Below are 23,678 nucleotides of genomic sequence, written 5' to 3'. Positions count from 1 at the left end.
CCCTACTAGTACCCAGTCGGTAAAAAGTGTCTACGCTTCCACTCTCCGTTGGCAACCAGTGAAGCGCAACCACGGCAATGCATAGATCGACAGCTCCGTCGCATGGAAATCCCTGCCAGCAGCGGCATTGTCCGACTTCAAAAGGCCGGGATCCATGGATACTTATTAGAAGATCAGATCATCACCTTGCAGACAGGATTATGAAGATTGGAACCTGATTCATGCTTTCCAAGACTTTCGTGTCTCAACTAAACTCTTTTTCCTCGAAAAGCTCTCGTCAGCCATCACCCACCATAGCTGGGACTGGAGATGGGACTCATGGGAGAAGAAATCGACAACTCACCACGGACGACTGGTAAGATCCTCCTGACCCGGAGGCACAAGTACTAGGGTTGCTGCCATGGAGACAGATGACAGGCCTTTTCAGAGCTAACAGAACGCAGACAATGGCCGCGTCGACGTCAATCTCAATTCACGCCTTTGCAAGACACTCTCGCTCCTCATCCCCCCAGAGGCGAAGTTCGACCTGAACGCGGCGGCGGAGCAGTTCGAGTCTGAACTCGCACCGCCGCCCAAGTACGCGGAGGAAGGCCCGCAGAGCATCCGGCTGAACATCGTCATCCAGGTGGTCGGCAGCCGCGGGGATGTGCAGCCCTTTGTGGCGCTTGGCATGGAGCTCCGGCGGCACGGCCACCGCGTGCGCCTGGCCACGCATGACACGTTTGGCGACTTCGTCCGGACCGCGGGGCTCGAATTCTTCCCCGTCGGCGGCGACCCGGCCGAGCTGATGGCGTACATGGTCAAGAATCCCGGGCTGATGCCGAGCATGAAGAGCCTGCGGGCGGGCGACATCCAGAAGAAGCGCAGGATGGTGGCCGACATGCTCGACGGCTTCTGGCGGTCGTGCGTCGAGCCGGATCCGGCGACACACGCACCGTTCGTGGCCGAAGCCATCATTGCGAACCCACCCAGCTTCGCCCACGTGCACTGCGCCCAGGCGCTCGGCGTGCCGCTGCATCTGATGTTCACCATGCCGTGGACCAGCACCCGGCGCTTCTGCCATCCGCTGGCCAACCTGAGGGGCGGCGGCGAGTCGGGCGTCTCGCAGGAGGTGGCCAACTACGTCTCTTATATGGCCGTGGAGTGGATGACTTGGCAAGGGTAAGCGCTGGCTCTATGTGTCCCCCGTTGTCCCCTTCCCTTATTTATTGTTCCGTCCTTCCCGTGTCTAATCCTGCTTATAGACTGGGCGACGTCATCAATGCCTGGCGGACGACACTCGATCTAGAGCCGGTCCACTTCTCAGAAGGACCCGGGTTGGCCGAGACGCTTAGCGTTCCGTTTACGTACTGCTGGTCACCGGCACTGATACCAAAGCCAAACGACTGGCCGGCGCACATTGGTGAGTGGACACATCAGCTGTGACTAGGACGATTGACCCGGGGTGCTGACAGGAAACGGAAGATGTCTGTGGCTTCTTCTTCCGAGACCCGCCGTCGTTCACTCCGGACCCGGAGCTCGCCTACTTCCTCAAGGCCGGCCCGCCGCCAATCTATATTGGGTTCGGCAGCATCGTCATCGACAACCCCGAGGCACTCACCAACACGTTGCTGGCAGCCATCCAATCCACCGGGGTCAGAGCTATCGTCTCCAGGGGCTGGAGCAAGCTCGGCGGGAACAGAACCTCAGACGACGGCGGAAACGTCTTCTATCTGGGTGACTGTCCGCATGAATGGCTGTTCCAGCGCGTCTCGGTTGTCATCCACCACGGCGGGGCCGGGACCACCGCCTGCGGTCTCTTGAACGGCAAGCCAACTGTCATTGTTCCGTTCTTCGGCGAGTAGGAATCCCTCTATTGATTCCCCTCATCGACAACGACTCTTGCTCACCTCTGATCTTCCACGACAGTCAACCATTCTGGGGCGCCATGGTGGCCGCCGCCGGTGCCGGCCCAGCGCCGATCCCGCAAAAGCAGCTCAACGCAACGAACCTCGCAGAGGCGATACGCTTCTGCCTGACTCCAGAAGCATCCGATGCCGCTCAGCGCATGGCGGCTCAGATGCGGTTCGAAAACGGCGTGGCCCGCGCCGTCGCCTCCTTTCATGCAAACCTTCCGCTAGACAGGATGCGCTGCGATGTGATGCCCCATCTCGCCGCAGCGTGGTCTCTCAAGACCAAGACGACGAACGCCCGCCAGCAAATTAGACTGTCAAAGGAGGCAGCCGAGGTCCTGCTTGGCGAGTCGAAAGTGAAGTGGAATCACTTGAAGCGGTAAGTGTGCCTTTGGCACAGCCAACCAATTAATTATTCCCAATAGTTTATATGAAAGGTATTGCAATGTTGACGCAAACGTGCCCTTCCCTCGACAGATACGAGAGCAAGCCAATACACATCGATCTCAGGAGGTGGGACCCAGTCACGGCCTCCATGTCGTCCTTGGCAACGACAACCACAGGCATGGTCACATCCGCGGCCGACATAATCGTCAAGCCCATCCAGGCATTCACTCGAAACGACAGCTCGACTGCGCAGACTCACGATCACTATGGCGCTGCATCATCTTCCAGTACTACTAATAGTAATAGTACTAGTAGTTCAGCATCTGAACAGACGATCTACTGCCGACCCGCCGCGTTCCATCTTCCCCCCGAGCAGCAGAAGACGACGAAGAAGCAGCAGCAGGAGCACCTCTCCAACCGTGCGGCAGCGGCCGCCCTGGGGTGTGCCTCGGGAGTCGGCAGCTTCTTCAAGAGCTTCAGCAAAGGCTTCTACCTCGACATGCCGCTGGCCGTATCCGAGGGCCTGCGCAACGCCCCGCGGCTGTACGGCGGCGAGGTGTACGACCCGGGCCGCGTGACCGACTGGAAGTCCGGCGGGGCGGCCGCGGGCAAGAACTTTGTGCATGGCATGGTCGAAGGGCTGGGCGGGATCGTGACGGAGCCCGTGAAGGGAGCCAAGCGGGACGGGGCCCTGGGCGCGGCAAAGGGCACCGCGGTCGGCCTGCTGAACATGACCACCAAGGTCTCCTCGGGCGTGTTGGGCCTGGTTGCCTTCTCAGGGCAGGGCCTGTATTTGAGCGGCAGGTCCCTGGTACACAGGGACACCGGGAAGATGATTAGGGAGGCTACCAAGGCCGAGGGTGAATATGCCGGGGTGGTTGGGTGTGGGAAGGGCCTTGAGATTAACAGGAGGACCGTGATAGATACGTTTGATCGGTTGGTGCGAGGATAAGGAACTACTACGTAATACAGGTGGAGGGTGTCGGATAGTGACAGCTGGAGTTAAGACGCGTATTACTTTGTACGGTATAACACGAGGCAGGCACTGGCGTTCACAAGACTGAGCGCATATAGATCTATTATAGAGTATTCAGGGACTAGTCATTATTCCGTTCCATCCCAGTTCGAACCCTTCTACCTACTACGCATTAAACAACCTGACGCCTTTGTTTTACGCCCAGGCACTGCAGGCAGCAGGAGTCAAGACGGCGGGCGTATCCGTTTCCCACTGCCATACTGAGCAACGAAGCTTGTATCCAGATGGACTCTTCTCGCAATGCATATCAAGAGTAAAACACGTCCACACAGTTGCGGTCAACCCTACTAGATGGTTCCAACTTCCGCGTATTATATCATCGAAGTAATACGCGTGTTCTGCATCCTGAGGACCAACCAGTACACGCTGAAACGAGAGCATGCCTCCCTGCTTAGTTCCGATGGGGCTGCGTGCCGACGTAATCACCTCCCTGCTCATTGACCGAGTTGAGCAGCCGAGGTCAAGCTCCATACTCCGGCCCCTGAAGAAGAAGCACGGCCTTTACTCCGTAACTGTGCGGTGTGTCGATCTACCCCAGAGATGGGCGAAAATGCAGGGATGCACCCTTGCTGGGTGGCAGTGAGGGCGCAAAGTTGTACGAGAAACACGAAAGACACGAACAACACGAATTCATCAGCGGAGGTTGTGTCTAGCGGGTTTCTCAGGGCAACGAGTCTTGTATAAATTGCCTGCCGTCCGTGTTAGTCCAGAAGCATCCTAGATGGATTTTGATATCCAAACCCCCTTTGAAGTCCTCGACGTTCTCGAATATGAAGTTGTTTATTGTCTTGCTCAGTGGCATCTCTACGCTCCCGCGAGGCATATCTGCCGATTCGGCAGTCAAGCCGCGGGAATACAATGTGGGCAAGATTCCCGAATGGCATCCTCCCCGGGCCAATGACTGTAAGCCGTCCTTTCTCGTACTGTTTGTCAAAGCGTCAAACGCTCACAATCTCATCGTGTATAGTCCGCGGCCCTTGCCCGATGATGAACACGCTCGCCAACCACGGCATCTTGCCCCGGGACGGCAGGAACATCACCAGGGAGGCTGTTATCAAGGGCATGAAGCAGGGCCTCAACTTCGACCCGGCCCTCGCCACAGTAATGTTCGACCAGGCTGTCATTGCCAACCCCGAGCCCAACGCTACCTACTTCACGCTGTACGTCCTGATTCCCTTTTTTTCTTTTATTTTCTTCTTCTTTTCCATTTATTATGATTATTATTATTTCCTTGAGATTGCTCACAACGTACCCATCCACAGCGACCACCTCAACCGCCACAACGTGCTTGAGCATGACGCCAGCCTCAGCCGCACCGACGCCTTCTTTGGTAGCAACCACATCTTCAACCAGACCATCTTCGACCAGACGCGGCGCTACTGGTCCGAGCCCGTCATCACGACCGCGCACATGGCCAACGCCAAGATCGCGCGCCAGATCGACTCCAAGGCCTTCAACCCGACGTACCGCTTCACCGATGCGGTCGAGCACTTCAGCCTGGGCGAGATGGCCGCGCCCTTCATCGCCTTCGGCGACCTTGACGCCGCCACGGTGAACAGGACGTTGGTCGAGTACTTCTTCCGTGGGTTTCTCCGCAGAATCAATCGAGCAAAATGAATCAGTACTAGTATGAGCTAATTTTTGTTTTCCACACAGAAAACGAACGTCTGCCAACCGAGCTGGGGTGGCGCGTCAGGGACAATGTCGTCGGCGTGGAGGCTATCTTGAGGATCTCCAACCTGATCAGCAACGCAACAAGCTTATTTACCACCGATTCAGGGGAGGGATCTGCTGGTAATGCCACGGCGAAGAAGCTGCGCAGGGACTTGCACGCCGGGGTTCCACGCGATCTGTGACCGGTCGGAACACGAGGCAACTATTAAGAGTCTAGGATTGTGTCATATTCAACTGTAACATACTACTCGTACTGTGAAGTCCCGTTTGTTCGCCGATGGCTTGTCACTTATGTGCCAAGAGCAAGAGGGAAGGCTGAACTTACGCTTCCTCCCGCCCTCATCAAGGACTGTGCTGTGCGATTTGGTAGTGGCAAGAAAGACAATATGATTTACTTTAGTACCCCAAATCCTTGCAGCTTCCATCGTTATAAGCCCCCATTCACTCACGCATTGCAAGGGTTAGGGTCCCCCTTTGTTGTTCTATGTCCAGCCAGGCCCATACTTATGGTCGAGGTTTTCTTTGACCCCCTACACACGCACACAAAACACTACCAAATGCGTCACCACCTCATCTTACCTTTATTCTTTGCGCAATCTCCGTGTCTATCCCCAATCAGAGCCTCATCAGAAGAGTAAGAACACCCTCAACATTCCACAATCCTCCAATCCATCCCCTTTTAGGATACAAGTAGTAGATAAAGTGAACAATCTTACAATCAATGCACCGTAACGGTCCGCTGTTGGCTTAGAGAAAACACAAGTAAATGCCGTACAGGCTTTGTTCAGAAATGGTAGCCCGAAAGGTCATAGTCCCTTGTCGCCTCACCCCCTGAGCGAACTCAGCCCCTGAGTCCCGCGAGGAGAGAGGCTCGCAGAGCTGAGGCAAGGTCTGAAAAATACTACTGATTCTATTAATCCTATAGTGCTCTGGGGCTCAGATCTGTTCTGTCAGAACCGATGCAATGGAGCAGAGAACAAGTCAATTTTCACTCGTTATCGAGTGTGCTGTTCTCTTTCACTCGGTTGGTAAGATGATGGAATATCCTTTGTCGAGAGCCCGGAAGTTGTCGGTTCCGAGGACAATGGCCGTATTCAAGGGGTCCTTCAACATGACAAGACTTTGTCGAGAAAGGAAGAGTAGGTTGTACTGAAAAGGGAAGCAGAACAAGAGTATTGTTTCCCCAGTACAACACAAAGAGCTAGATATCCTCACAACTCTATGTGGTATGGCGGACAAAGGCCGCGATGGCTACGCGACCATTGTCTATTACCATCGACAAGACTATAAGAAGACAGGATGATTTCTTGTGTAACCACTCCTGTCTACAGACACATCACATCAAAAGCTTCAACAACACAACACAACACCAACACCAACACCACGTTAACCACCAACCGCCCAAGATGCCGTCCACCCGTTCCAGTCTCCACAACAACACCCGCAATCGCGGAGCCCTCAAACCCCGGAACGGCGGCGGCATCAGCAAGCGGAACAACAAGACTACCACTACTAGTCTCCAGGGCACCACCTCCAACCTGCTCCTCTCCAGCCTCCCGGGCCCCTTCAGCCAACTCCCGGAGTACGCGCACATCCCGCTGGTCGACATCCCCACCTTCGTCACCCGGTCCGCGGCGGTGCGCCAGGCCGAGATCCACCGGTGCCGCGACCGGAGCCGACGCGGCAAGGTCGGCCGCCCGGTCAACGCCTTCATGCTGTACCGCATGTGCTACATGCCGCGCATCGAGGAGTTCTGCCGCCGGCGTGCCGACCGCAGCCGAAAAAACAACGCCCACATCTCCAGCATCGCGGGCGCCAGCTGGCGCCAGGAGCCCCAGGACCTGCGCGACAGGTTCGCCGCGTGGGCCGAGCAGGACAAGGAGGGCCACCGCCGCGCCTTTCCCGGCTGGAAATACTGCCCCCGTCAGCCGACGAGGGAGTCATCATCCGGCGGCAGGAGGGGGGTGGTGGTAGAAGAAGAAGAAGAAGAAGAAGAAGAAGAAGAAGAAGAAGAAGACAACAATGCGGAGGAGGAGGAGGAGGATGCTGCTGGTACCATCATGGTTGCCACAAGCCCAGTAAGTGGTGGCCAGTCCACTGTCGCTGATGAGGTTGACGCGCAGGTTGCTGCCGGATCCCTCGACCTTTTCCCTCTGCAGGCACAGGCACCGCTCCCGGCCCTCGACAATAGCAATGGCCATGGCCTCTTTAGCCTGTACGATTGGAGCTGGCCGTCGTCTGCCCAGGTTGCTCTTCCCCAGCCTCCGTTTCAGCAGGAACTCGTCCTCCCAGCCATGGATGATACGCCTCTGGGAGGAGGCGGCGGGTTTGACCTGCCGGACCAGCATTTCTTCCAGAGCGGGTTTCCGCAACAGCAGCAGCAGCAGCCCGTGACGCTCTGTGCCCGCTGCGCCTGCGCCGTACCCACGGCGGACCCTGGTAACCAGGCAGTTGACGATCCCTTTTCGTACCTGCTACTAGATACCACCACCCCCCCGCTCTCGCTTGCTGACAGCATTGCTGACAGTAACATTGATCCAGCGCTTGAGCAGGACGTCTTCATGGGCGCAGCAGATGTCGAGACCAGTCCCTGTTCCCCGCTGGAGGATCCGTTCGACTTCGATGAGTTCCTCGGACTCGGGACCCAGCAAGAAGTGGCTTAGGTAGGTAGGTTCAGACCTGTATAGGTAGGCGGGTAGGGGGCTTGAACGGAGGCGGTGGTCTGTGTTTTGGTTGGTCGGCTGTTGTTGTCCAATTCCAAAGGTATGTATGAGGTAGGTTAGGTTACATTTCAATATCCCGATGACGTATCAATCTGTTTCTCTTATGTTTGTATAGATTGTCAATGAAGCGGAAATTGGTCAGCAAATCGCTCGCGTTGAAAGGTGTTTTGCGGATAGCTTACTTGAACTGAAACTGAGTGACGAGGTGAAACGGACCGCTTTATCAGTGTGTAAAATTAACAGTTGAAACTACTTAGCTAGTTGTCTCTTGCTTCTCTTCCAAGAGGACCCATTTCCACTACTATTCAAACAGATGCCCATGCATTTCCCAGGGATCGCCAATGGTATCGAGGATCCCGGACAATAAATAGCATATACCGCTTGCGCATTCCGCCAGGGTGGTTCACACTGGATCCAACCACATCATCGCTCCGGCCTCTGACCATATACGACTAAGCTGTAACCCAGGTAGTCAGCAATCAAATCTCGCAACATATAGCTCGACGACCGTCGAACGACGGGATGGGCGGTATCCCAACTTACATCGGCCAGTAGGCATGGATCTGTCGATTCCTCAAATCCTTCCTCACCCCGGCCAAGAACACCTCTGTCTCTTCCGGACCCCATCCCAGGGCGCGTGTGAACAGCGCAATACTGAGCCCGTGCAGTCCCCCGCAGAAGTTTTCCTCCGTCCACATACCTGTCGCCACACAAACCCGGCCGTCAGTTCAGTTATCTCCAGGGGCCTTCCGAGGTTTAGACAAAGGGGGTTAGGACTGACCGATCTCCTTATATTTCATGTCCTTCGGCCATGGGTTGATTGGCCACTTGTACAGCTTCTCGTAAACATTTACAAAGCCCGCATCGATCATCTGCTGCTTGTAGTGCTTCGCGCACTCGACTGAGTGGTTGACGATATGACCGCCCTCGATGACGTAGTCGTTCCACTTGGCCAGGTCAGAGTCCGGGGGGAGGGTGCCATCGTCGCTGCGCGCGGGGAAGGCGATGTCGTGCAGCTCGAGCCAGCCGCCTGGGGAGAGGTTCCTAAGGGAAGTTGGGTTAGTGGCAATGGTAGTACGCAAGAGGTAGGATTCCAAGTGGATGGATGGGTCGAGCGGGAAGACGTACTCGAAAGCACGCTGCATGAACTTTGGCCAGTCGGTCATTGCACCGGCCAGCATGCGCCCGTAGATGAAGTCGAAGGGTTCGGTGAAGGCCCAGTCTTCTTCGAGATCGTCGACGTAGAAGGCCACATTTGGCGGAACGCTTTGAGAAGAGGGCAAGTTAGAGCCGTGCTACAGCACCACAACGTGGATTTGGATGGGTAAGCCTTACAAACGTGGCTGGATTGGACTCAGGTCGAGGCCGATAACCTGTCATGATATGATCTATTAGGCCCATTCGGCAACAGAGCGGGGGATTCGATTCATCTCTCAGCGTACATGTGCCTCGGGATGTGCGTCGGCTGGCGAACGGGGTCAGCGGAGTCGATACAGATCAGAAACGTCTGCAGAGTTGCATACCGAAGTCAATGGCCCAGATGCCTGTGCCTGTACCGGCGTCCAGGACGCGCCGTAGTGGCTTCCCATCGTTTCCGGCTGGGCAGAAGTTCAGAGCGCCGTCAAAGGTCAGGGCAAAGACATGATGCTGCATGTCTATCCCAGTGTTAGCACCTAGCAAGCAGCGGGCAGTAACATTGCGATGAGCACACTCACCTAGCCGGTCACTTTCTTGCTGCGTAGGAGAGCAATCAATCATCAAGCCCAAATCCGGATCTCACTGTGGGACCATCCTACCTCGTCACTGGGCAGGATGTATCCTTTTGAGGGAGGTCAATGTCAGCATCGTGAGCTCCCTGACAGGGACGTGCTGGCTGTGTGCACATACCCCTTTCAGGCTTATATGCATGGTACGACCGGCCATTCTCCTGGCGGAATTTCAAAATGCTTGACGCCAGCGACGTCGATGAACTTGCGAGGGACTATGCGATAGAGGTCAGAAGATGATCAGTCGTCGTACAATACGAGGGACCCTTTCAAAGGGTGTTTGCGCTTCCAAGTTGTATGGACTAGCTTACCCCATAGGCAGAGTCAGCATCGTTATCAAGGTTCTCTGGCTGTGAGGCGATTGTGTTAACATGAAGTGCCACAAAAATTGCTGAAAGCCCAGCAGGCGGTGACACGCACGTCGTCAGCAATCAGTGGCTCATGGTCCGGACCCATCTCGGCAGGGGCCGCCGGCGGAAATGCGGGGTTTGCGACTGATGACATTCCAGGGCTTCGTCGATCCCGAGGACGTGGATCCGAGCGTTTGGTTCTGTTGGTTGCTTTTATTGTGCAGTTTTGGGATCAAACCTGGCTGCGCGTGCGAAGGGGGTGCAAGCGGAAAGACGGGGTGAGAGGGCGCGAAGATTGGGGGCGGTGTCTGAAAATCTCCGAGAAAAAAATAGGTAGGGATCGTGGTCTTGTCAGGACTAGCCCCCCTTATTATCAAAGTTGAACGAGAGATTAAACCCGATTGAGCAGCAGCCAAACTGCGTTAAATAAGACGTGAGATTATCGGCATCCGAGTGCAATTGATTGGATGGCGCCAGGATCCAAAGTTCCCCAAGGGGTTTCACGGAGTGACGACCAAGCCCTGCGCGACTCAGCGTGTGTACTGGGCCTGCGATTGTCACGGCCAGTCCTGCTGATCAAAGCCTCTCTGACACTCTGACACCTGCGTGTGGGAACGTGCGAAGGGCTCAGGTAGGAGCCTGCATTCGACGATTTTGCGCGGGCACCAATCCTCCCTCTACGTCGACTTCCATCCAGTTCTTCCGCGGCGGCCGGCGAGACCTCCCCGGCGGAGTTTAGTCCTTTTGGCATTAGCGTTGCGGGGTTCCACGAGGCGTCGGTGGGGCGTGCCCGGGTGTGTGGTAAGCATCTAGCCAATCCCGATGGTTGCGGGCAACGTTGAGGGTTGCCTCTCTGTTAAGGTTGCGACGATGCTCCACTGGGCATCGGGATGCCCAGGGCAACGGACTCTCGGAACCAAGGGGGACTCACGGGACAGTCACCTACAGTGCTGGTTTTGTACACTCGAGCTTGCGGTGGTTTCTCATGGACGTTGTTGTATATAATGCGACGGTGTCTAAGGTACTCCGCGCCGTAGGTATGCAGTAACCGTACTAAACAGCATTTGGTTAAGGTAGTGCCGGTACTAGTATTGGCGGTACTATAGTAAGTACTGGAAGGACGCAACCTCGACGACATCCTACGAGTAACAAACTGCCTAATGAAGTCTTATATCACGCGTTATTTTTTTTCTCTATCCTCCTTTCCCCCCATAATGTATGCCCCTGGTCCTAATGATACTGTAAAGCCTACTAACTATAAGCCAAATCCTACACATACCGAGATCAACGCTAAGATAGACCAAATGTTTGCGAATGTCAAACACAGCCTAGGGCATGCTAGTGGTAAAGGCTGGTTGGCCACGGGTATGTTCACAGTGTAACAATAATAGGGCCCTGGAGGATCGGGGATTTTGGCCTACAGGAGACTACATCAGGTAGCTATCTACCTTAGCAAGAGAAGATTGTAGCACAACAAAGTGCAGCTAATCTGCCTAATCATTCTGTGTCTGTACGGACCACGTATCTTTTCTCAAGAGCTTTTGGCAGCAAGGAATCGGAATTTCAAGTAAGTGTATGAGGAATCATCAGCGAATTTCGACGACCGTTGGCGACCCGGCTTACGGAAGATGATAGGGAAGCAGAGGTCGAGGTGGTCACACATGCTCTTGCGCATAACCTAGAGGGTGCCTACGGAGACGTGGTAAAAGGCGAGAGAGGAGAGGAAGAGATAAACACTTCACCTGCCTACCTGAGGTAAGGATACTAAGGAACGTGATCTAGAGTCATTTCATTCCATATTCCATAGTTTGCCTAGCAGTGTCCACGTCGCGTTCCCCAGCACTGCGAGCACAAGTTCACTGCGCACGCGTAACTCGTTCCTGCGTTATTCAAGCGAAGCATCGTTGTTTTGAGCTTTCTCTGGGTTATATAGTACACTGTGAACGCAGAGAAAGCCGGGAAGGAACGCTTCGCTTGATTTATAAGGAAAAGCTCCAAAGAAATTCGAGTACCCATTGGATGCCATAGCGGCTCAGACACGGGAAGTCCGTTTAGCGCCAAAGGACATCGTGGTTGTATACTGTACGAAGGATAGAAAAGATGTAACTATTGTTGGGATATAGTCCGGAAGCCTATAAAAAGGTTACATCTTGCATGATCCCTGATATTGCGTTGTGTTATGCATTGTAGCCGATATAATGTTTGGGTGTAGATGTGGCGTTGTGGCTGATGGGATTGAACTACCTACGGGAGCTACGAAGATTGAACTACGGGAGCTTACATACCTGGTAGGTTACGTAGGTTAGATTGTTCGTAATATATCATTGTGACAGTACGGCCAGGGCCAGTCAACCGGGCCAGTCAATGTCAGCTAGCGTAAGTGTTCATCGCTAGGCCTCCTACAAAACGGCCATGCCAGCGCCCCCGCACCTCGGCCTTCCCTTGGGAGGGCGCTGCATGGCCGTTTACTATTTAGAAGGCCGACCGAGGAACAGTATGACGCTTCGCTTGACATTTACGTACTGTGGCCTGCGTTGCGAAGACTGGGTCCAGAAACGGTTTAGGCCACAGTGGTAGTATTTTATCTGCTGATTGTCGGCGCCCAAGCCTTGGCATCACCTCGTCAATCCTTCTGCCTCGAAAGCCAAGAAAATAACAGATCCTACCTTCCCGGCTAACTTCCTGCCCCCTCTTTGATGACAAATACTCACAAGGATGGATATAGAGACCGCATCTATAAATTCAATATTCTCCTCCGAACGGCCGTATCGTATTATAAGTAAACTTCAGCCGTATGTGGCAACTCACCGCAATATCTCCGAACCGACAACGAACAGTATCACAAAATGGTTGATGCTGGATTTGGAGTCGTGCCCCTCGGGATCCCGGGTTCGCCGGCCCCATTCTCTCTACACTTTTCCGACGCGGATCTAAATCAGCTATCCAGCCTCGTTCAGACAGCCGTTATAGGAGCTCCCTCGTTTTATAACACACACAGCGTGGCCGACAGTCCTGACTATGCGTTTGGAGGGACACGGGACTGGTTGGCAGATGCGGCAGAAGAATGGGTCAAGACATTCGACTGGCGGGCCCACGAAACGTACTGGAACTCCTTTCCACAGTTCACCATCAACGTGACCGCCCCTTCAGATGGCCAGATCTTCAATCTCCATTTTGCAGCACTATTCTCACGCAATCCGGACGCCATTCCGATACTCCTTTCACACGGCTGGCCCAGCTCGTGGATCGAGTTCATCCCGATCCTCGAACTCCTTACGACCAAATACACCCCCGAGACGCTCCCGTACCACATCATCGCCCCCTCCATCCCGGACTACGGACTGTCCACTCGTAGCAATCTCACCGGGACGGAGCTAGACTTCCACACAGCTGCCGAGGCGCTGAACGGGCTGATGAAAGCACTGGGGTTCGACGCTTACGTCGCCCAAGGCGGGGACGTCGGATCGGGTCTGACGGCGACCCTCGGGGCCGTCTATGATGAATGCAAGGCCGTCCACTGTATGTGACTTTCCATCCCTTCGGGCCCCTCCTGTCCATGTTAGAGAGCGACATGCGTGGAAACTGACCTGGCAAGTTAACAACTTCCTTCTCACTTCTTCGGAGCGAGCCGGAGTGGCACACCTCCCAGTCACGCGAGAGGAGAACACCACGTTCGCCCTTGGCGCGCAATTCCTCTACGCGGGGACTGGCTACCTGCTAGAACAAGGGACGAAGCCCGGCACAATCTCGCTGGTGCTCATGACGAACCCCGTAGCGATGCTGGGATGGTAGGTGATAAGTCTATTCTCCGCCCGCAGAATAATATCTCCCTTTGAATTCTTGATGGTGTCGGCAACCGGCTGACATCTACGCAAGGATCGGCTCCATGTACGCCGAAGCCTCGAAGTACTCGGTCGATACAATCCTGCAGCAGGTCACCTGGTACTGGCTCACCCAGTCGTACGGCCGCTCGCTGTGGTCGTATCGATCTGCTTGGGCCGCCATCCTGCGAGATGATAGTCGAAAGCTGCCGTCGCCTCTTGCTATTACGACGAAGCCACTGGGGTATTCCTGGTACCCGGGCGAGGTGCTGGGCGTGGCGAAGTCCTGGATGGAGCATTGGTTTCCGGACAATTTGTGTTTCTACAGGGCGCATGAGAGTGTAAGTCGCTTTTCTTTTGCTCCGTTGTCGGTGCCGAGCGCGGAACTGATGCAGTTGTAACAGGGGGGGCATTTCGCCGCTTTCGACGATCCCGTCGGCTTTTTGCAGGATATTGAGGATTTCGTGGCCGTTGTCAAGACCAAGGTCGAGTTCTAGAAGACGGGGATCTTAGCAAGCCAATGTGAAGATAAAAGCGGCCCGACAGAGCGACTCGACTTGACGAATTGATATCACCATCAAAGGGATAATTCTACGGCTTGGGAAGGTGATGGATACCTGTCCTGACTTCGACTTCTTTGAGCCTCCTACGAGAAGACGATAGTCTAAGTACGGAGTAAATACAATTCACCATGTCCCTGAGCAGTTCGTCCTCGACCACAAGACCGACACAGCAGAACATCCATGCGGTAGGTTATGACCTGGACGTCAGCTGCCGGAATAGGCTTAGCGTTCCCGGCTGTGTGTGACACGCTTAGTACGGGGACGCTAAAATCCAGGCTACAGCATTTCATGAAACGCTGCTTCAAAACCCCTCATTTCATGTTGGGCCGTCAGCTCGCGACATGCGAGATTTGCTGACTCCACGCCCGGCGAGACGGGACTCCGGGATTGGGCAGCGCCAAGCCGGTGGTCGCCGGCCTCTCGCAATGTCGCATTCAACCCCGGATATGCGGGGTGCAGCGAACGCGACTCGAGAGAGGCTCCGGGGAAGGACCGACTCGGGCGGGGCGTGGTGAAGGAGCAGCAGAGTTGGAAGTGAAGGAAAGAGAAGAAAAGTTCCAGCTCAGAAATGACACCATGCCAAATCCGATTACAATACAGTACTACCGTGATGGCCTCGCCGGTCCCGTGCCGCACGGCGACCCATAGAAGGAGCACTAGTACTAGTAAGCACCCGGGACCGAGGTGTAAGTCCTGAGTTATAACTGTTGGAGGGCAGCGCTTGTCGTCGGCCATCAAGAGTCTCAGGAGATCACCACTGCAGACGCAGTCGACAGTCACAGCGACTCTCACGCCACACCATGCTGTCCCTCGCACTTGCCCTGCTGAGCTTGCCGGCGGCTCTGGGCGCTACGCTCAATGCGCGGGCGTCGCCGCAGGCGTACGCCTCCAACAAGGACGGCACGTACAAGCTGACGCCGGTGGGCGCGCCGGTCCGCGGGGCGGGCAACCCGGGAAGCGGGTCGACATGGAAGCTCTCGATCAACGACCAGCCGTCGGGCCACAAGCAGACCATCAACGGCTTCGGGGCGGCCGTGACGGATGCCACGGTCGCCGTCTTCAACAAGCTGCCGGCAGACAAGCTGACGGCGCTGCTCAACCAGCTTATGACGGACGCCGGCGCCAACTTCAAGCTGATGCGGCACACGATCGCGTCGTCGGACCTGTCGGCGGACCCGTCCTACTCATACGACGACAACGGCGGCACGGTCGACACGGCGCTGTCCGGTTTCAACCTGGGCGACCGCGGCACCGCCATGGCGAAGCTGCTCGCGCGGATGAAGTCGCTGCAGCCGGACCTGACCGTTGTCGGGTCCGTGTGGAGTCCGCCGGGCTGGATGAAGCTGAACGGCGTGCTGCAGGGCACCACGGTGAACAACAACCTCAACCACGCCTACGCCAGCCAATACGCCCAGTACTTTGTCAAGTACCTGCAGGCCTACCGGGCGCAGGGCGTCACCGTCGACGCCATCACCATCCAGAACGAGCCCCTGAACAGCCAGGCCGGCATGCCCACCATGTACATCTACGCCGACGAGTCCGGCAGGCTGATCCAGGAGAACGTCGGGCCGGCGTTGCGGAGCGCCGGCTTCAACACGGCCATCTGGGCCTACGACCACAACACTGGTGAGTTGAGGTTGCAATCCGGGCTTTTTCTTACTAGTACACGTAGTAGTCATACCAGAACCAAAGTAACTAACGAAACCTTTTTCTTTTTTTTTTTTTTCCCCAATACCCAGACCAGCCCAGCTACCCGCAGACGGTGCTGAATGAGGCCTCGCAATACGTCAACACGGTCGCGTGGCACTGCTACGCACCCAACAACGACTGGGGCGTGCTGAGCGACTTCCACAAGGCGAACCCGTCGGTGGACCAGTACATGACCGAGTGCTGGACGTCGACGCAGACGGGGTGGAGCCAGGCGGCCGACTTCACCATGGGCCCGCTGCAGAACTGGGCGCGGGGCGCGCTGGCCTGGACGCTGGCGACCGACACCAACCAAGGGCCGCACCTGTCCGGCGGCAGCGGGCCGTGCACCACCTGCCGCGGCCTGGTCACGGTCGACGTCGACGCGGGCACGTACGCCTTCCAGGTCGACTACTACATGATGGCCCAGTTCAGCCGCTTCATCCCCAAGGGCGCCGTCGTGCTGGACGGCAGCGGCAGCTACACGTACCCCGGCAGCGGCGGCATCCAGTCGGTCGCGACGCTCAACCCGGACCAGACGCGCACCGTGGTGATTGAGAACACGTTTGGCAACGACGTCTACGTCACGCTCACGACGGCCAAGGGCGAGACGTGGAGCGGCAATGTGGTTGCGAACAGTGTCGTGACCTGGTTGCTTCCGGCTTCTTCTGCTTGACTCGGAACTGGCGGGGGCTTGCGTGTTGGGTGTGGCATCGTGGGAGATGAACGAACGTTACAGTATGTATCAGTACTAGTACTAGTAACTGTTACGATAGTACTGCAGTACCTTGTATAGTGGGAGTCGAAAATGTCGGAATATAGGTACCTTTGGAGTCAATTGGCTACAGCACGAAACGCAAGCCGGAAACTGACATAGGTAGCAATATATACAAGAGAAAGCTGGAAGCTTTATGTACCGGCTCACAACAAGAGCAGTGTCCAGGCCCCTTGGCTTAAGCCCAATCCTCATATGTACTTCACTCACGCGCCCACCCTTTACACACAAAAGGTAGAAAAAAGAAAAAAGATAAACTGGAACTAGCACTTCACAGGTGCCGGACCCGGGTTGGTATAGCTGGTCGGGATGGGCCAGTACAGCTGGAAGAGGATGCCCGGGTCGGTGGCCTTGTAGGCGCCCGGGAACGAGACCAGCGAGCCCGTGTTGAGCGTGCCCGTGCCGCCCGTGACGGTGAGCTGCGCGCACGAGAGGTAGAACTGGGCGCCGCCGGCCGAGCCGGCGCTGTGCAGCGCGATGTGCTCGGCCCGCAGCAGGTAGTCGCCGTTGGCGACGCACTTGGGGATCTGGACCGATACTTCGGTTTTGCCTGGAATAGGGTGGTATCATGGAGTTAGTTGGTTGGGACATGATGGAAGAGAAACCAAAAGAAGAAGAAAAAAGAAGAAACGGAAAAAAAGAAAAGAAAAAAAAAAGAAAAGAAAAACTAAAAAAAAACGCACCGGAGCTGGGCCAGGTGATGGAGCTCGTGCCGAGCCCGGATGGGCCGTCCTGGTAGATCTTGAACCACACGGCACCCTTGCCGTCAAAGGTGGCCGCCGTCTGGCCGGCGGGCACTTTGGCCATGTAGAACTGCAGCGGGCCCGGGTGGCCGATGTTGGAGTCGACGGTGAAGGTGACGTTGCTGCCGGCCTGCACGCTGGCGATCTTGGGCGCGCCCGTGCCGGGGCTGAGCTCGTAGCACCGGATGGCTTCCGAACTGACGTCGGTCACCGGCCCGTGCGAGTAGTGGTTCTCGGTCTGCCGGATCGTCTCCCACTCGGCCGAGAGCTGCCCGTTGATATTGGTCTTGGGGAAGGTGTCTGTTTTCTGCCTTGTCAGCGGATGGGCCCCGTATAGGCAGGACTTCCATAGTCCGGCGGTAATGGGGACGAGGGGACAAGGGGGCGAGAACTGACAGTGGGCCTGGGCACCCGCCGCGGCCAGCAGAGCAACGGAAGAGGTGAGCTTCATCTTGGAAAGTTTCTGATGCAGCTGTCTCAACGCTCGAAGGACGATAGTTTTGGGAAGCTTGCTGGATTAGATGATGATCAAGGGAGTTAGGTCAATGGCAGTAGAGATCTTCAGGATGAGCTTCTGCACCAGTCTTTATAGTTTGCTGATCTCCCGCATCACAATTTTCGGATCCCTCACGGATTCCATCCCTTTCTATCCGCGGCAGACCAAGAGGTCAATGTTGCAGCGGCGACCCGTGTGTGGGCGTGAACTCTCCATTTGTGGATGGACTTTCAAGAACCCACCGTGTAATGCCGAGATGGATGGCGCCTAAGCGACCGGAAATAGATGAAGGGGATCATGAAGAACCGGTGTCAGCTATGCAAACCGGGTTTTGCGCCCCTGGCAGTCCCGGACATATCCATCCATACTGTTTAGACTCCATACGCATAGTCGACGGTGGAGTGGGACTTGCAGGAGACTTGGGCCAAACAGTGTTGCATGCGGCTTTTGATCCCGACTCCTTACCCCTTTAGGACGGGCAAGCATGACAAGTCCACCGCTTCCACGGGACAAAGACGAAACATCTTGGCAACCCCGGTGTTGACGACGAATGGGATTGGCCGTTTCGGCAAGTCCACGTTGCAACCCGGCCACTGGGTCGCTGCACTCGGTACCAGATCCTCCATGATCCCATTCCGGCTATCACCCGCGCCGATCTTCAACCGGTCCATGCTTGCCGGTTACCGACGGGCGACGTTGGGAGAGCAATAAAAGTAGACTGTTATGCCGGCCGCAATGAGGCTCTGCGAAGATTCGCAAGAGACTGGGGTTAACATGCCCCTTTGTCCACGGTGGAAAGCCGGTCTCAACTCTCGGGTTACCATTAGCAACTCTGATGATGGTGGCTATCTGTGTGGTGGTGTCTGCTGAGAAAGCAGCTTCACAGTAGCAGTTGGGCTGGCTATAGTTACCTTGGCAAGCGGCGCGACGTCTCCGTCGGAGGCAGCTTTGCCGCTCATGTTGTCTGGTGGTTGCGTCAGTGCCGAGCAGTCATGCAGAAAAAGGAATGGCCTGTCGGAATGATGCTTTATTATCGAGGGCTGCAGAGCTAAGACTGTATTTAGTGTCTATGTGTCCCTCGCAAAGGGTGCGTGAGGTATTTTATACTCAGATATTTTGTTTGACTGATAATATTATCATTCCCCGTATCCTCTGAGAAGGCTCGAAGAAAGTTGGAACAATACTCACAGATATGGATTTAAATGGCAGAGTAGAAAGGGGATTCCGGCATGATATCGAGGTATTTCAGCCCCGATCCCTCGGATTTATGGACGAGCTCAACGAGCTCAACGCCCTCTTGACCTAGTGCCACCTTTGGGAAAACTAGTATGTGCCATGGAGTAAAAGTCCCCTAGGTCAGAACTTTGTGCGATCAACTTCGGATGAAATGTTGAGAAGAGTCTATCAAGGACATGCCCCTTCGTAGATAATTCACCCAATCCTCATTCCAGACAGAACGCCCCGCTGTTCCCAAGTCTAAGCTTTATCTAACCCAAAAGGATATCGTACCCATCCCTATTGATCCGGACCTGGTCGCCGCCAAGACCATACTTTCTCCTGACCAACTCAAAGATGATTAATCCCGCGCTCGTGCTGGGCACTTGGCGGATTGTATTCCACCAAAAGCCGCGATACAACCACTGGCGCATGCTGAGGCCGGCCGCTTGAGCTTCGGCAGCACACTCTGCCCAAGTGGTCTTGTATGCGTCACGATACGCCCTGAACATGCGCCACTTGGGTGTCGAGTTGGACGGCCTGTCCACGGACATAGCTTCTCCCTTGAGCTTCCGTGCCTTGGCGTCCAGTCCCTCCAGCCGCTCCCAGTGCTCGGACTGAACATGGGACAGGGGATGCAGCACGACCTGCTGCGCAACCGAGGCGCCCATACCAGCAAGCAGCAGAAAGGCAGGCTCAATGGCGTAGTGCGGACGAATGATCGTCGGCATCCTGGGGCCATCATCCTCCTCGTCCTCCTGCCGGCGCATTCCCGGGCGTCCGTCCTCGGGCCCCGGTCGTTTCCGGGACAGCAGCACCACGGCATCCTCGTTCAGCGCGCCGTAATACCACGTCACAAAGCCATAGTACCCTTGCGCCTTGAGGTACTCAAACACGCTGAAGAACACGGCGCTGCCCATGCTATCCTTAAGAAAGGACAGCCCCCAGCCGGCGAAGATCCCCCTCAGCCCGATCTCTTTTAGCTTGGCCCTGCTAAAAGCCCACATACTCGTCGGCCGTTCCCGTCCCACGGGCACCCCGTCCCGCATCGGGTTCCCACTCCCCGACGCGACATCCCATCTCGCCTGCACCGCATCCAGCGGCGCGGCAACCACGCTCTGAATGGCCCCCGCCACCAACCCGGCGGCGAAGGTCTCCCCCGGCGACGGCGGCGGATACACCCGCTTACTGGCGCGCCCGCTGTCGGGATGCAAGCGCGCCAACACCTGCAGGTAGCTCGTATACAGCACGGCGCCGACCCCGACGTTGGCGATCAGCGGCGGTAGGACCTGGTCGGGGATGACGTGCCAGCCGTAGCGGCGGACGGCGGCGGCTAGCACGCCCGGGGTAGTGGCGTGCAGGCGGGTGCGCAGCCAGCTGGAGAAGGCCGCCCCTGGGCCGCCGCCGCCGCCTCCGCCTCCGCATCGGCCTGCTCTAGACATGGATGCAGCGAGCACCCGCTCCCGCTCCCGCTCCTGTAGCGCACGCGCGTACGCCAGGTAGTCGACGCGCGTGCGGAAGAAGGCTTTGACGGGCGCGCGGAAGTAGAAGGCCACGGCCTGGGAGGTGAGCGCGCGCACGCCCGCGGCCGATGCGCCGGTTGCGGCGTTGCTGCTGGGGGCTTTGTCCGGGAGCGGGGCGTTGTCGGGCATGGCGGGGAGCAGGCCCGGGTAGAGCGTGCCCATGTCCATGCTGCCGAGGCCGTCGTCCGCTGCCAGCGGGTCTTGGGATTGCGATTGCGATTGGGACGAAGATGGGCCATCGGTGTCACCTCGACCGCGGTTGTTGGAGCGTCGCATTCTGAGGGAACATGTTTGTTTTCGGTCGCTTTCCTCCTCCTACCCTCAGTGTTGCGCTTTTGACCTTACAATCGACTTGATGCGGTTGCGAGTGAGTATTTTGGGTGTGAGGTTCGACTTCCCAACGCCGTTTTGCGCCGGAACTAACCGACGTCGGGCTGTCAGCGAGTCCACTTCCGCTCAGCTGCCAGCCAGCTGTTGCTCGGCAGTTACCGACACCGTAGTGGCTTGCTGACATGATCACAAGGGCCACTGCCCGTCACTGCTTGCATGATGAGTCTTGAATCAGCCTAGCGAACCACTACCGCTAGTTTATCCACGATTCCATGAGCTTGCTTCAGTGTCGGTATCTAAGTTTCTATGAAAATGAGTGGCTTGAGGCTTTGAGTGCTCGGTGACTTGGAGGGGAATTAGTGGGTCAGTAGGGTTAGGGTCCAGATAGGGTACTGCGGTGCTGCTGCCCTAGTAATTTTGCTCCATGAAATTTAGGATGCTTACTACCTGCACGTGTATGTACCTATGTACAGTACGTAGCTTGCGCATATCAGTTGAATTTAACGTTACTGCCGATTTTATTAGCGTCCGGGTTAGTTAAAGGTAACACTTCTTGTCTCTCAAGGTAGCCGTCGTTCGGCGGTGGGGTGACGCCGTGTCCAATTGGGATCCACATCAGCATGTCGTGGCAGGCAGACTGGAGGGAAAGGGGAAGTTCGTTAGGGGTTCAGGGGCGGGGGCTTGGCGCGCGACCAGATCACAATTCAGATTAACGTCTCACGATTGGCGGAAGGATCATAGGCCAATGCGACGCCAACCCTGAGCTATGGAAGCTCACTGGTCTTCTGATGTGAACCAGGAACAGCCATGCGGGCCACAGAGAGGAGGTTGTGCATGAGCGCGGCCTCACCTTCCCTTTCCCTCCACGCTCGCCGGTCGACATGGCGAATGGGATTCGCTGTTCTGGCCCATGATATCGACAGTCTCAAGACGGCCCGAGGTCGGCTGCCATGTGCAGACCACCGGCGATCGACAAGGTTTCATTGAAAGCGAAAGTTCCCTCCGCCAGTTGCAGTTGCACTAGCAACTTGCAGTGATTGTTGCAGTGGCGCCGGCATTGGTGACGATGTTATAAGTCATACTCTACCCCGACTCAGGGGTCAGCGGATGGGATGCCATCGACCATCCTCAGGCCCTTCATTCCTCCTTTATAGCCGCCGACCACGCCGCGCCATGACTAGGCTCAGCCACGCGCTAGTGTTGCTCGCCGGGGCTGCGCCGACGACGGTACTCGCGGCGCCATCGTTGCTCCTGGCTCGCGCGCCCAACCCGCCGACGGCGCTCCCACAGCGCGCCACAGCCAACGATCTGCGCTGGCAGCCGTCGCTGGACTTCGACACGGATGGCTGCTACAACGTCCCCGCGATCGACGCGCAGGGCAACATCGTGCAGGGCCTGCCGAACGAATGGACGGGCTACGCCAGCGACTGCCGCGACCCGTCGGACCTGGACAACAACAACGTCTACTCGCGGCAGCGCTGCAACAACGGCTGGTGCATCTACCTGTACGGCTACTACTTCGAGAAGGACGTGGCCATCCAGAACTTCTTCGGCACCGGCCACAGGCACGACTGGGAGCACATCGCCGTGTGGGTGAGCGACGCCACGGGCAAGGCCGAGTACGTCGCCGCCTCGCAGCACGGCAACTACGAGGTCAAGCCGGCGTCCCAGGTCCGCTGGGACGGCGACCATCCCAAGATGGTCTACCACAAGGACGGCGCCAGCACGCACTGCTTCCGCTTCGCCAACGCCGACGACGACAGGATCGAGAACGCCAAGGGCGTGTGGTTCCGCGGTGCGCTCGTGTCGTACAACGGCTTCCCTTCGACTGCCGTGCGCGACAAGCTGATGGCCTACGACTTTGGCGCCGCGACCATTGACTTCAAAGACTCCACCTTCCCGGGTGCCATCGGGCGCGCGAAGCCGCCGGCCATCGCCAACTTTGACCCGAACCTGGATGTCGGGTCACCGGGGACGCCTTGATGAAGGTGTTTGTCCTGTCTTGGTGGAGGCATGAGTCGATGAGAGCTAAGAGGCTCGGCATGTTTTCTATATGACTTGTTGCGATTTTCGATACAGGTCAATCTTGTTCTTTTTAGGAATTGGGAGATACCAAGCTCGGGGAGCGAAATGGAGGAGGCCTGTTGCAGCCCAGCTAGGTAGTCTGGGGGGGTGGGAGCGCGAAGGCTTTCCCACAGACACGATATCCGCCATATAAGTACATGATCGAATAGATTTTTCATTGTCGTCATCATCAAGGCGTGCATTTTCGGATGAACAGATTGGTCCTTCTAACCAAAACCGCAAGCCGTAGGCTATCAAGGCTCAATATAGAATCGAACAGTTCTAGGACTCCCGAGAACTGACGTGAGCCACACCATCCTGGAACCGGGCAGATTCGAAAGTACCAGACAAAGATGTCTTATACCTTTACCTCTTGGCACTGTCTCCTCAGAACCCTCTCCCATACCTCACAATTGCCACCTCACCATTCCTTGGAACGAGCAGAACCCCTTGCTCGGTAAATCGTATCAATTGCATTGCAGACTCTGTACCAAGCCAGTCTCTCGGGAGGAAGAAATGCCGCCAAACATTCGGCAGCGCTTTGCTGTCCCACGAGATGTCACTAGTGCACAACCTGTCCAGCAGCTCAATCAGTGGGAGGTTTACCAATATTTGCTCGGACAGAATGATATTT

General features: G+C 56.3%; 9 protein-coding genes across 9 annotated transcripts; 6 read left to right on the top strand and 3 right to left on the bottom strand.

The window, feature by feature from the left end:
* Positions 1–62: 62 nt before the first annotated feature.
* On the top strand, positions 63–3,373 carry B0T15DRAFT_555865 (UDP-glucose,sterol transferase). Its single transcript, XM_062870406.1, has 6 exons — positions 63–355; positions 444–1,161; positions 1,245–1,402; positions 1,465–1,840; positions 1,909–2,271; positions 2,370–3,373. Exons 1-6 carry the CDS (start codon positions 310–312, stop codon positions 3,229–3,231), a joined length of 2,523 nt encoding a protein of 840 aa, XP_062721372.1. The 5' UTR covers positions 63–309; the 3' UTR covers positions 3,232–3,373.
* A 712-nt stretch (positions 3,374–4,085) lies between these two features.
* On the top strand, positions 4,086–5,171 carry B0T15DRAFT_555860 (Chloroperoxidase; the record flags this gene model as incomplete). Its single annotated transcript, XM_062870405.1, has 4 exons — positions 4,086–4,218; positions 4,283–4,475; positions 4,578–4,897; positions 4,972–5,171. The coding sequence occupies 4 exons, from the start codon at positions 4,086–4,088 to the stop codon at positions 5,169–5,171; spliced, it is 846 nt and encodes a 281-aa protein (XP_062721371.1).
* A 1,512-nt stretch (positions 5,172–6,683) lies between these two features.
* Positions 6,684–6,917, top strand: B0T15DRAFT_369471 (uncharacterized protein; the record flags this gene model as incomplete). Its single annotated transcript, XM_062864190.1, has 1 exon — positions 6,684–6,917. A coding segment is annotated over one exon (234 nt), but the record flags the coding sequence as incomplete, so codon positions are not given.
* Positions 6,918–8,135: 1,218 nt separating this feature from the next.
* Positions 8,136–9,934, bottom strand: B0T15DRAFT_511487 (S-adenosyl-L-methionine-dependent methyltransferase; the record flags this gene model as incomplete). Its single annotated transcript, XM_062867910.1, has 12 exons — positions 8,136–8,169; positions 8,256–8,412; positions 8,494–8,756; positions 8,841–8,978; positions 9,048–9,085; positions 9,155–9,177; positions 9,236–9,367; positions 9,428–9,446; positions 9,509–9,531; positions 9,600–9,693; positions 9,790–9,828; positions 9,899–9,934. The coding sequence occupies 12 exons, from the start codon at positions 9,932–9,934 to the stop codon at positions 8,136–8,138; spliced, it is 996 nt and encodes a 331-aa protein (XP_062721369.1).
* Positions 9,935–12,674: 2,740 nt separating this feature from the next.
* B0T15DRAFT_493740 (Alpha/Beta hydrolase protein) lies at positions 12,675–14,146 on the top strand (the record flags this gene model as incomplete). Its single annotated transcript, XM_062866967.1, has 4 exons — positions 12,675–13,347; positions 13,424–13,616; positions 13,705–13,990; positions 14,054–14,146. The coding sequence occupies 4 exons, from the start codon at positions 12,675–12,677 to the stop codon at positions 14,144–14,146; spliced, it is 1,245 nt and encodes a 414-aa protein (XP_062721368.1).
* Positions 14,147–14,731: 585 nt separating this feature from the next.
* B0T15DRAFT_202933 (glycoside hydrolase family 30 protein) lies at positions 14,732–16,615 on the top strand. Its single transcript, XM_062862592.1, has 3 exons — positions 14,732–14,877; positions 14,931–15,838; positions 15,952–16,615. The coding sequence occupies exons 2-3, from the start codon at positions 15,013–15,015 to the stop codon at positions 16,572–16,574; spliced, it is 1,449 nt and encodes a 482-aa protein (XP_062721367.1). The 5' UTR covers positions 14,732–14,877; positions 14,931–15,012; the 3' UTR covers positions 16,575–16,615.
* Positions 16,459–18,119, bottom strand: B0T15DRAFT_202938 (glycoside hydrolase). Its single transcript, XM_062862593.1, has 3 exons — positions 17,813–18,119; positions 17,357–17,716; positions 16,459–17,223 (listed from the first exon to the last, which is right to left on the bottom strand). The coding sequence occupies exons 1-3, from the start codon at positions 17,865–17,867 to the stop codon at positions 16,937–16,939; spliced, it is 702 nt and encodes a 233-aa protein (XP_062721366.1). The 5' UTR covers positions 17,868–18,119; the 3' UTR covers positions 16,459–16,936.
* Positions 18,120–19,399: 1,280 nt separating this feature from the next.
* B0T15DRAFT_396556 (mitochondrial carrier domain-containing protein) lies at positions 19,400–20,779 on the bottom strand (the record flags this gene model as incomplete). Its single annotated transcript, XM_062864844.1, has 1 exon — positions 19,400–20,779. The coding sequence occupies one exon, from the start codon at positions 20,777–20,779 to the stop codon at positions 19,400–19,402; it is 1,380 nt and encodes a 459-aa protein (XP_062721365.1).
* A 1,196-nt stretch (positions 20,780–21,975) lies between these two features.
* B0T15DRAFT_202868 (necrosis inducing protein-domain-containing protein) lies at positions 21,976–22,996 on the top strand. The gene has a single exon (XM_062862591.1). It carries the CDS (start codon positions 22,088–22,090, stop codon positions 22,961–22,963), a length of 876 nt encoding a protein of 291 aa, XP_062721364.1. The 5' UTR covers positions 21,976–22,087; the 3' UTR covers positions 22,964–22,996.
* Positions 22,997–23,678: the final 682 nt, after the last annotated feature.

This window comes from Chaetomium strumarium (genome assembly GCF_033439665.1).
Source record: "Chaetomium strumarium strain CBS 333.67 chromosome Unknown B0T15scaffold_4, whole genome shotgun sequence".
Taxonomy (NCBI): domain Eukaryota; kingdom Fungi; phylum Ascomycota; class Sordariomycetes; order Sordariales; family Chaetomiaceae; genus Chaetomium; species Chaetomium strumarium.
Note: the sequence above shows the minus strand (reverse complement) of the source record. Positions and strands in the feature narration are given on the sequence as shown.